Here is a 12,189-nt window from a genome sequence, read left to right as displayed (position 1 = left end):
CCGGCAATGCTTATATATGTCTCTTACATCTCAGGTCACTAGGGACCTTCAAAAATTAGTGGGGCATGTCATCCTAGGGAAACTTCTAAAGCTGGGGAGACAGGACAACGTAGTCAAGCCCCCCCGCCAAAAAAAAAAGTTCTTGTAAACACAGCCATGGAAGTGTGCATTCAGCCATTCCCAGCTAGGGATGTGTGCATAAGGGGAGGTCTTGTTGATGGCGTGGCCCTTGGGATTAGAGCCAAGTGGAGTTTTTTTTGCTTTTTTAAAAAAAAAAATTTATTTATTTATTTATTTTTGGCGGTGTTGGGTCTTCATTGCTGCACGCAGGCTTTCTCTAGTTGAGGCGAGCGGGGACTACTCTTTGTTGTGCGTGGGCTTCTCATTGCAGTGGCTTCTCTTGTTGCAGAGGATGCAACATGTGGGCTTCAGTAGTTGTGGCTCGTGGGCTCAGTAGTTGTGGCTCACGGGCTCTAGAGTGCAGGCTCAGTAGTTGTGGCTCATGGGCTCTAGAGCGCTGGCTCAGTAGTTGTGGCACACAGGCTTAGTTGCTCCGTGGCATGTGGGATCTTCCCGGACCAGGGCTCGAACCCGTGTCCCCTGCATTGGCATTCTTAACCAGTGCGCCACTAGGGAAGCCCCCAAGTGGAGTTTAATTGGAAAGACTTGAAAAAGAAAACGAATCATAGGCAAAGTGTTGAATTACGGTTCAGACCATGAGGGTGGTGTTGATGGATACGGGTGCAAGGGTAGGAGAGTCCTGTGTGAGTTGGAAGGTGGCAAGTTTAATGCAAGGGAATCAGATGATGGATGGTCTTAAGGCAAAATCATGATGTGCTCAGGGGCATGGGGAGCTACTGCCTGTCCACGGGAGTGATTAAGATGGCCCTTGAGGAAGATGATTGTTGTTGCTCTTCTCAGACTAAACATGGCAGAAGCTAGAAGCTTAGATTTGGTGTTGCCAAAATGGCCAAGAACATAAGTATTGGGAATGAAGGAGTGTGAAGAGTCAGGGCTGTAGATGCAGACTTGGCAATATGTCTGGGTGATAACTGAACCCCTACCCCTAGCACTGGGGCCAGGGGAATCTCAAGGCCAGAGAAACCAGAGGGAAGAGGGGAAGTGAGGGAATGAGCTGTTGACAGAATGGTCACAGGTGGCAGTGGTGTCCAGATAGTCTAGTGCTCTTCAGTGAGAATGTTCCCCTAGGGATGAAGGGGTGGCCTGTAGTCCATGAACTATGGAGGTCATTACCTGGACACCACAGGTGAAGGTGGGATGTTTGTCTCAATTGCTCAACCTTAGTTTGGCTGTCAAGCCCGAGCCAGTAACAGGTTTTGTCCATCCGCGTTATAGGGATGGGAGGGATTCGAGTAGTTATTTTTGTACCGAGGACAGTGTTTCACACTGAGCAGGACAGCAAAGTTTCTTTTTATTTTCTTAATCTTGCCTGAAGTGATATCTTTTTTTCTTCTCTCCCAGGTTTGGCACCACACCAAAATCTTGAAAAAGTTTATGATACTATGCAGATGTTTTGGCACATGTAGAAAGTAGTCATGCAGTAAGAAATGGTTCATTTGAAAAAAATAACCAAAGTCTCTTTCCAACAGATAATGATTCCACATGAAAACCGAACCAGTGAGGCCATGTACAACAAAATGAACATTTCCCAACTGAGTGCTATGATTCCCCAGGTTGGTGAAAATGATCCAGGAAATTGTATCTTAACTGGTCATTTGACAAGCGATTCTGTTTCACCTGTGTGTAAAATTTTGCCTCGTGAAACCTGCCATTGGTCTTCTTGCTCATCATCATCTTTGTCAGTCATCACATAAAATATCCCTTGTCTGTGCATCAGGATGCTTTCTGCCATAGGGAATAGAAAACTTTTCCAAGAGTGGCTTAAAAACTTCAAGCCCGTTTTCTTACATGACAGAAGTCTAGACATAGGCGGCTGTTGGTGTTGGTTTAGCTGTTGCACAATGTTATCAAAGATCCAAGTTCTTTCTTTCCGCTCCACTCTTCTTAGTGTGTTGGCTTTTTGACTTCATGTTTGATGACTCAAGGTTGTAAGGTGGCTGCCACAGCTGCATATGTCACATCTGCCTTCAGAGCAGGAAGAAGGTGGAAGCACCAGTATGGGCCATGTGTAACTCTTCTACCAGGAAAAACCAAAGCCTTTCCAGGTGTCTTCCCTTTATTTCTTATCAAGTAGGATTGGGGCACATGGCCATCCCCACCTACAGGCTAGGCTGGGCAAGTGAGTGACTGGTTTTCCTTTTCAATAGTGGAGGCAGGCAAGGGAGGAAAAGAAGGGAAGACTGGGGGTGACTTTTGGGGTAGCCAGGTAAGAACGCCAAGATAGTGATGCTGTGAAGAGGGGACACATGTTACTTTTTGTTGCTGCTTGTTTCCCTCTGTGTAAAAAAGGCTATGCCAGAGGGAAGAGCAGAAATGTAATGGGGCATCTCTCTCTGTGTGGACAGGAGAGTGAATGAGTAGGGAGTGGGGGAGAGTGCAGGGAGAAGGGAGGTGAGGGCTAGCGCAGGAGGGAGGGAGAGTGCAAGAAGGAAGGAGGGAGAGCCTAGGAGAGAAGGGAGCGGAAGGAAGAGAGGGAGGGGGAGAGTGGAGGAGGCAGGGAGAGTGCTGGAGAGGCCAGGGGAGCGAGTGTGCGCATTACTGGGGGCGTGTGTGCGCGCACGTGTGGTGCATATGCAGACGGTACAGAGCACACATTCCATTTACCATCCAGGCAGTAGGTCTGGTCTGGGTGGCAGTGATCAGGAATTTATTTTCTAGATTTGAGCAGTTGAATGTTTAATTATTTGGTCTGAAGTCACAAGCAATGGATTACATTCAACTGACTCTATTTGCCTTTCTCCTTGATTCTTGCCCCCCAGGGGTTCTCTCACTATGTTGTTTTTCTCTCTCTCCTCAGTTTGACTGGCTGGGCTTCATCAAGAAGGTCATTGATGTCAGACTCTACCCCGAACTGAAAGACATCGGCCCCTCAGAGAATGTGGTGGTCCGTGTCCCTCAGTACTTTAAGGATTTGTTTAGGATATTAGGCTCTGAGAGGAAGAAGTAAGAGCTTTTTTGTGCATTTTACTGTGACTTTTATTTTTCCTTTTAAATTATAAGGTCTTCCCTCTCATGTCCTTTGAAAACTGTTTTTAAAGAAAGTTACATCAAAAGAGTCTTAGGGAAAGTCATGGTGCCCTTTGTGACAAATGGCCGAAACCATCATCTGGTGTAATTTATTTGCTATGATGACAACAAATACGCAGTGTTTTTGCCCCTTATTTCTGGTCTTTCTTCATATTTTCTCTCTGAAAGCCTAAATTGTTTATTAGTTTTGGGAACTAGTCATATAATGATGTTATTTTCTGAGCTTTCTATATGAACATCTTTGTTTTTCCCCAGTTCATTCTCGGTCTTTTGCTGTTTTTTTCTGGTTTCTTTTAAGTCAATAAGTCACTCTGTGGCAATAAACCAAAGTACCAGTATTGAAAAGGCGTAAGATCACTCTGAGAACTGTAGAAAAATTGGACTGATGAAACAACTTCAGGAACTGTCAGGTTTTTCTTAAAGAATGTTTTAGAATTTGTTGCTTTGTTCCTTTAGCACTACAAAACAAGGAAATGCTAAAAATGTCCAGGAAAGAGAATTTTTTTTATTGAAGTATAGTTGATTTACAATGTTGTGTTAATTACTACTGTACAGCAAAGTGGTTCAGTTATACATATATATATATACACATTTTTAATATTCTTTCCCATTATGGTTTATCACAGGATATTGAATATAGTTCTCTGTGCTGTACGGTAGGCCCTTGTTGTTTATGCATTCCATATATAAAAGCTCACATCTGCTGACCCCAACCTCCCCCTCCAGCCCTCCCCCAACCTCCTTCCCCTTGGCAACCACCAGTCGTGAGTCTGTTTCATAGATGGGTTCACTTGTGTCATATTTTAGATCAGGAAAGAGAATTTTACATCCTCATGAAGCCATTCACATTTGACTACAGAAAATGAAGCGCAAGAAGGTCAAATAGTTGACAAAGACAGCTTAATAGGCTAATTGCCGGGCCATAATTAAAAATCATACTTTCTTATTTGGACTTAGACAAGGCTATGTTACCAGGAGTTGTGTTGGAAAAAAGGCACCTGCAAAAGTCCTAGGAATAAAATTTAGCATCCATCCCCACCTACGAAAACACTTAGACACTTTTGAAGAGCTGTTCATTTTAAGATGCTGTTTCCTTATGATAAAAACAATATGTGTTCATTGAAGAAGGCATACAAAAAAGTAAACATGCAGAAAAGGGAGAGTAGAAATAATAAATTCACTTCAGATTCTTTGTGAGGTAGAGCCTTGCTATTCCAAGTGTGGTCTGTGGACCAGTAATGCCAGCAGCATCACCTTGGGCCCTTGGTAAAAATACAGATTCCAAGGGCCCTCCTCCTTAGAGGCTGATGCAGTAGATCTGGGGTGAGGCCCAGAAGTCTGTATTTTAACAAGCATCCCAGGAATCTTACGATTAGTTTTTTGGGAGACTCACTGCTTTAGAAAACTTTTTCATATGTACTTCCTAGCTCCGTAATACTATAAGATATGACCCAAATGATTTTGTACTCCTATGCCATTGAGTTACTCAGCACATTTTCAATGGTGGAGGTAATTTCTGTTGAAAGATGGAGTTTGCCATGCTGTATGTGCATCCTTCAGCACCTAGTGAGTTGGTTTCTTCTAGTGTCTGTTATCTTCAGTTGTAAATTAGTAGGTACTTTTGGAAATTGTATTAATTTTACTTCCACAAAAGCATAATTTACAACCAGGGGATAGATTGGGCCTTGGTTTACTGTATTAGATAATCTCTTTGGTGGTGATTACACTTTAGAATTGCAGGACCTGTCATGACAAAGGGCCCAAGAAAGACCATGATTGGAGGAAGACATTAATCTGGTTCTTGACAAAATGATAACTTAGACAGATGTAAACATAGTGAACTATAGTGTAAGAAAATATAGATAGAAAAATGAACTGCAGACATTATGTACATAACATAAATGACCTGCAGATATTATGAAACTTCAGTTTTAAATAGACAAAAAACAAATCTCTGTCACATAGTTTACTCTTCAGCAACCAGTTCCTCAAAAACAACTTGTATTCTGTGTTTGTTTATGAGATTTCAAAACACTATATGCTTCTTGAGAATTTTTTTTTTTTTTTTTTTTTTTTTTTTTTTTTTGTGGTACGCGGGCCTCTCACTGTTGTGGCCTCTCCCGTTGCGGAGCACAGGCTCTGGACGCGCAGGCTCAGCGGCCATGGCTCACGGGCCCAGCTGCTCCGCGGCATGTGGGATCTTCCCGGACCGGGGCACGAACCCGTGTCCCCTGCATCGGCAGGTGGACTCTCAACCACTGCGCCACCAGGGAAGCCCTTCTTGAGAATTTTGATAACACTTTATTTGCATGGCACAGTAAGGTTTCTGGACTGCTAATCATCTTTGATCCTCACTTGTGTTGTGGCACAAGAGTGGTCAAGGAAACGTGCCCTTGGGTTCCCTAGTTACTATATTAGTCAGGACATACCAATCACTGTAATAAGCACCTCTAAACTCTTACTGGCTTGTACAATGAAAATGTGCTCTGTGCTCCTGGAATGTCCAACATGGGTGTCCCTGTAAGGCAGCTTTCCTCCAAGTAGGGACTTGGGAACCCAGGCTCCTTCCATCTTGTGGTTCTGCCTTCCTCTGGCTTTTTGGAATCCTCTCCATTCAGCCAGTGGATGGGGAAAGAGAGTGGAGGATTGCACAAGCGGTTTTGTGGGAAGGCCTAGAAGTGGAATGCGTCACTTCAAGCCATAGTCCATTGACCAGAACTCAGCCACATGACCCATTTAACTGCAAGAGAAGCTGGGAAATATAGTCTAGCTTCGTGCGTAGGAGCAAAATATCAAAGAACTTACCTAATTTTCTGGTTTGCTCCTCTCCCTCACCTCCATGACTCAGTGAGCATCTGATGGTGGGCACTCCTGTAATTGCTTTTGTAACTTCAAGGCCTAGCATGGTACTTCTCACATAGAAGATACTTCCTAAAAATTTCTAAAAGTTAACCAGATGGCCCAATGCCCACTGTGCAGGAGGTGACATAGGAGCAGAACCCCAAAGGATAAGGAGGAATTTTCCAGGTAGGGAAGAGTAGAAAAGGGGGATGTTGAGCATGTTGGGTGATGGGACTAGCATTAACTTGGATGTTGCCTTCGAGGCAACAGTTTCTGGACTTCCCTGGCGGTCCAGTGGTTAAACTCCACACGTCCACTGCAGCGGGCATGGGTTCGATCCCTGGTCGGGGAACTAAGATCCCACATGCTGTGCAGTGCATCCCCCCAAAAAAAAAAAAAGAGGCAACAGTTTCTGATTCAGTAGATCTTGGGGGAGGTCCAGGAATTTTCTAACAAGTTCTCAGGTGATGGTGAAGCTGCATACCTCTGGGCTGCCTCTAGGATTTAGGAAGGTCTCTTTGGCTTTGAGAACCTTCAAGAGGTACCTGTTTGGCTTACCTCAGGTGGTTTGACTCAGGAGCAAATGCAAGCTGTGGAATCTGAAGACCCAAATGTTAGTCCTGGAATTGACCCATACTTAGAAGTCCTTTGACCTCTGACCTTTGTTTTATTTATCTGAAAATTGGAACAATAATAATAACCACCCCATAGCATCGTCATGAGGATCAAAAAAGGTCTTTATGATCTCTTAAATGCAATACAAATGTAAGCTGTCACTAATTGCAAACAAGGGGCAGGAAAATGTTAAAAAAAAAATCTTCCTAGTCAGAGGCTTTGGGAAATGATTTCATGCTGCTCTCTTAGTGGTGGATTCTCTCCTGAGATGCTTTGCTTTCCTCTACTTTATTTATTGCCATTTGGGGAAATTACCATACTGCTAAAAATGCTTTTTGAAAAAAAAGGTATTATGTGTTATTTTTCAAGGACTGTTGCTGAGTCTTATTTTTGTTTTGTTTTTTGATGCATCTGAGCATTAAGTGTCAGTAATTCAGTCATTATGGTCAAATCTGTTCCTGGCGTGGTAATATTAGCACTCCAAGGCTGTGCTCCCCAGCATTCTGTCAGTGTGTTTATAGCACGCTGGAGCAGCTCATCAGCGCCATTGCCTCACTGTGCGAGCTTCCCCAACTCCGACTTCTAGCTCTCAGAGGTCTTTGTGTGCTATTGTCTCGGTCATGCCTTGCCTATGAAGGCCTCACACACTGTTCTTTCTTCATACCCACAGATTTCTTTGAAGTGTGGTTGTTGGAGTGTTTTGGGGTCTCTGTGACTGGCCAGGAAATCTTTGTGGAACTAGAGGTGTTAATCCCTCACTGTGTGGCATGGGGAAAAGCGCAGAGGCTTTAAGAGTCAGATACACCTTGGTCTGGTCTAGCCTCCACTGCTTATTACACCCATTCTCCAACTTGGTTGCACATTGGACTTAGCTGGGGGGGATTTAAAAACAATAGTTATGGTGGGTCTCACCCTAGAGATACTGATTTATAATTGGTCTGGTGTGGCCTGGGCATCTGGACTTTTAAAACTCCCCAGGTGATTCTACTGAGTTGGAGACCGACTGATTATGGGATCATGAGGCATTACTTAATGGTTCTAGGCGTCAAGTTTCCTTTTATGTAAAATGCGTACAATAACATCTCTCCTATAGCAATGCTGTGGGAGTTATAGATAATATGGGATGCCTTAAGCGGTGTGATTTTGAGGGAGCAGGAAACGCCGAAAAATCTAAAACCCCAACATACTTGCATCATGCTGCCTCTTTTACCGCCAGCATTAGGCCACATCCTAACAACTTCCCCAATTGATCTGGCTCATCACAGACCCCTTGAGGGAATAGCTTTTGAATTCACGTAAGCATATCTGCTGGCCATGGACCTCCTTTGAATCTCTACCTATGGAGCCAGCACAGCTCTCATACCACAAAAGCAGTATTTTAAGGTTGAAGAACATACAGACCTTGTGTTAGGGTTGGGCTCTGCCCCTTTAACAATCTAGATTTCGGACCCTAATTGCAGCCTGTGTGTTCCCTGCTGTAGCTGGCCTTTCTGCCTATAGCTCTGTGAGTGATGGCCCTGCTCAGCATCCCCTCCAACACAGAAGCTATTCCTGCATTATTCAGCCTGTCCAGAGTTCATGTTCCTGCTTCACACCCTGAAGCCTTCATAGCCCAAGCCCTGTCCCTCTCCCGAGGCCTACTCGCATCCCTCAGGTTGAGGTGTGCACTCTCCCCAGCCCAGTGTCTGGCATGCACTTTTGGGTGCTGGGGTCTGACAGATCATTATTTCTGTGCTTGCCTGGTTCCCTGCTTGGCTAAAAGACCCAGGAGATCAGGGGTACAGCCTTCTCAGCTGTCCATCTCCCCAGCACCTAGAACTATTAGTACATATCGAGTGCTCAGGATGTGCTGAATGAGTGAATGAAAGAAGGGTTCCTTATGTACTTACCGTGTATCCCATTCAATTAAAAAACCCATTTTTCGTGAACAAGCTGAAATCTGAAGTTCCCTGTCCCCCACCTACACTCTTAAGTTCTCTTGAATGTAGGTGATTAGTTCCTATTTCTTTACATTCCTCATGGCATCTGGGACGATACTTGGACAACAGTAGGTGCTCAGTGAGCACTTCTTGTCTTGCTCAGGATTAGGGATATGAACTCAAAACGTCCAAAGGAATGACCTAAAACTACATGTTTATTATAGTGCCTCAAAAGAGCATGGACAAGGGCTAGATTTTGCTAATGAGAGTGGTGGTCTCCGAGGGGAAGTGTGCACACCGCAACAAGATCCACTGGGTCTGAGAAGAAAATTTTAGAACTTCTATATATCTTTATTCTTTCCATTGAAAAAATAACTAGGCTATATTGAGTTTTGCTATATAGATGGCCATGGACCCTTCATTTGATCTGCATGGCACATATGAGGCAAGACAGTGTTACCTTCACTGGTTAGTCTTTATTCCATATATTAAAAATAATCTCAGGTCATTTACATATACCTGTAGATTTATGAATTTTATTATTGGTTTAATCCTCACAAAATGGACAAGTGATTTAAAAAATTCTTGTAGAGAAACAGGAATTGAAGCTATTACTAATAGTATAAGCACAAAGCGAATGGGAAAAAAATGGCAGAAGTGGCCCTTCTCCCACTCTAGTTACGCCATCTTGGTTGGCCAGCTGACAAGGTAAAAAACAATGCTGTGCTAACCAGATCTGGGAAGGATATGGTCAAAATATTTTGAAATAGTCAAGACAACCATATGAGATGTTGATTTACATTGACTGTCATTGTATTAACCTAATCCTGTATGGATAATGTGTCTTGAAGAATTAACTAAAAGTGTTTGACGGATTAACTAAGGACTTTGGAAAATATCTTTATTTCATTTTATCTTTCAAAATGTCTATTTCTATATTTGTGAAAAACATTCCTGATATGTTAGTCCATTAGTATATCTCTATATAAATTAAAATGACTATACATATATTTGGGTGTGTATGCTGAAATAAATTTAATTGCTAAGAGTGCATGTCCACTGGGTTAGGATGCCATGCAAATGAGAGTGTGGGTTGTTCTTGACGGGCCAGTTGCCTTCATCATGTCACACTGCTCTCACATGGCTGGCTGACCGAGAGCCATCTCAGGAATGTGTGTTATTGGTCACCATGGTAATGGCACAGCTGGGAGGGGATGGGTCATTAAAAATTCATCATCACTATTGAGTTAGAAATTAACTCAGATCACACATCCTTCTAAGGTCAGGGCATGTTTTGCTTATAGAAAAACAGCAACACTTAAGAAAATGTAACGGATTTTAAAAAATATGTATTATGGACATTACATGAGTGTATGGGGTTGTTCATATGTTTGGAAGTGAACAGCAATGGAAACTAGAATTTACTCTGTCAAACATTTTGTTACTTATTTTAACTTCACAGTAGCCCTGTAAGGTAGGGATCATTCTCATTGTATGGCAAAGATAAAATCAGCAAGCTTAAGTGAGTTGCCCAAACTCCCACATCTAGTAGGTTTGCAACCAGGGTGCATATCTAGATAATTGGTATTAGCCAATATATTGCATTTTGTTTCCAAAAGGTAAGAATTCATCTTCATTTTATCAAGTCACTTAATAATTGGAAGTTCTTGACAATTTCTAGACATGAAAGGCTGGGTAACAGTAGACTCCATGTCCAGAGTGGGAAAGCAAAATGTTCACGCTGAGGCCTGGGGCTGGAATTTTCATATCATCTATCTGTATTAGGTGGTGAAAAGCAAGCCAATTTTGGTTGAGCTTATTGACACTGTATCATCTTATGTCATTTCTCAAGTGAAAGTTCTGCAGTTTTGTATGAGCAAGAGGTCCCTCCATGGAGCTTTGCCAACAGATTTTCCCAGGGTGTTCTGCAGAGCATCACATATCAAATTCAACACAACAAATGTGCTTCTCTTTCTGTTAACAGGACTGTTGCCAACTATTTGGTGTGGAGGATGGTTTATTCCAGAATTCCAAACCTAAGCAGGCGCTTTCAGTATAGGTGGCTGGAATTCTCACGGGTACGTTTTAAGAAGATTGCAATGTTACATCACTGGATAACTTCACTTGCTGGAACAGTCTGTATATTAACCAATCCAATAAAAATCATCTTCAGGGATTGGATGAAACAATTCAATTGTTTAAACAGAGGGAGTTTTGCATCTCAAACTCTATTTTTTTTGGCTTTATTTCTTTTTATTGAGGTAAACCTTACATACAGTAAGGTACACTCAAGCTCTTCTTTGATGAGGCTATATATTGAGGGCAATACTTGGGACCATCATGTTGTTTTCGTTCTCCCCTTCTTATCAGTTTATTCCCCTTTCCCCCAGTGTTTTTAAGTGGGTCATTGTAATTATAATTTTAATATTTCTTAGTGATATATTTGTAACTGTCTTTCATTTTCAGTATTCTGAATATTCAAAATATGCATGATATAAGTATTAGATGGTAAAGTTTCATCTTTAATTTAGGGGTAGAGTTTTGTCTTTAACTCTACCTTGATCTTCAGTCTTTTAATTTACCCGAATTCTACTAGGCCAAAGAGGCCTAAGTTTAGTCTCCTCTGAGAAGTGGCTCAACTGCCTGAAACACTTTTCTTCTCCCCCTCCTCACCCAGCTCTGTGATCTTTGCTCCTCTCCCACTCTTGTTCTCCTCTTAACTTACATAGGTGTTACTCTTTGTTTCAGAGGCTTTTGTCTGAGTAATTCTCTTACTAATACAGGGCTTAAGGATTTTGTGGCTTTTTTTTGTTTTAACATTTTAAGAATTTTGTGACTTCAAAAATGTTTTAAGTTAATTTTATCTCAATTTGGAGTTAAGTAATGGCTAATTTTGTAAGCTATAATTTCATTTAACAGACATTTTAGTTACTAGAGAAAGTGATAAGTAGAGTTCTTAGTGAGTCATTACTCTTGAGTAGTAGCACAATTATTTTGGATACATTTTGGCCCTTAAAGTCACTAGAGTATTGAGCTTTATAGAGAACATCATAAAACAACTATATATGTTGAGGTCATATCAAAGGGTTAAGTTACAAAAAAGGTAGATTATATATATGTATCTCTGTGTATTTTTAACTCCCATGGATCACATAAAAGATGGTACCCAGCTGCTTTCTACCCCCACTGTGAAGAGAATAGAGAGGTGTAAGAAGTAGTTTGTGAAAATTTGAGGTTAGGTATGAAGGGATGTTTCTTGAGCATAAAGTGCTAAATGTAATACTGAATTGCCAAAGAAGATTGTAGGATCTCTTTCTCTAGAAGTTTTAAAAATAGATTCATTCATTCCTTACCTCTGAGAGTGGTTGTGTTATCAGAAAGTAGAGGAAGAATAGATGAACTTCATTGTTAATCCCATTTGCTCTGAACCAACAACCTGGATCTAACATCGTTCAAGGGATGCCTCCAGCCACCATTCTCAGAGCCTCCGTCCCTTGCTGTCTGCCTTCACTTTGCATTTTGAGTGCTCCAGACTCCCAACCTGCAAGGGCAATTTAAACGATATTTATTTCTTTGCTTTCATCCCCCAAGAGTAAACCTTTGAGCCCTCCAAGTCCTGCTTTGGAGCTTCCTTACTTGTTTGTAA

General features: G+C 42.0%; 1 protein-coding gene across 1 annotated transcript in view; it reads left to right on the top strand.

Moving 5' to 3' along the window:
* The window catches only part of PHEX (phosphate regulating endopeptidase X-linked), a 196,724-nt gene that overhangs the window by 54,712 nt on the left and 129,823 nt on the right, over positions 1 to 12,189 (top strand). The window contains exons 8-10 of the mRNA XM_060137789.1: positions 1,611 to 1,694; positions 2,939 to 3,084; positions 10,528 to 10,621. Of these exons, the coding sequence (XP_059993772.1) occupies positions 1,611 to 1,694; positions 2,939 to 3,084; positions 10,528 to 10,621 (324 nt within the window). The remainder of the gene's footprint in view (positions 1 to 1,610; positions 1,695 to 2,938; positions 3,085 to 10,527; positions 10,622 to 12,189) is intronic.

This window comes from Lagenorhynchus albirostris, chromosome X (assembly GCF_949774975.1).
Source record: "Lagenorhynchus albirostris chromosome X, mLagAlb1.1, whole genome shotgun sequence".
Classification (NCBI taxonomy): domain Eukaryota; kingdom Metazoa; phylum Chordata; class Mammalia; order Artiodactyla; family Delphinidae; genus Lagenorhynchus; species Lagenorhynchus albirostris.
Note: the sequence above shows the minus strand (reverse complement) of the source record. Positions and strands in the feature narration are given on the sequence as shown.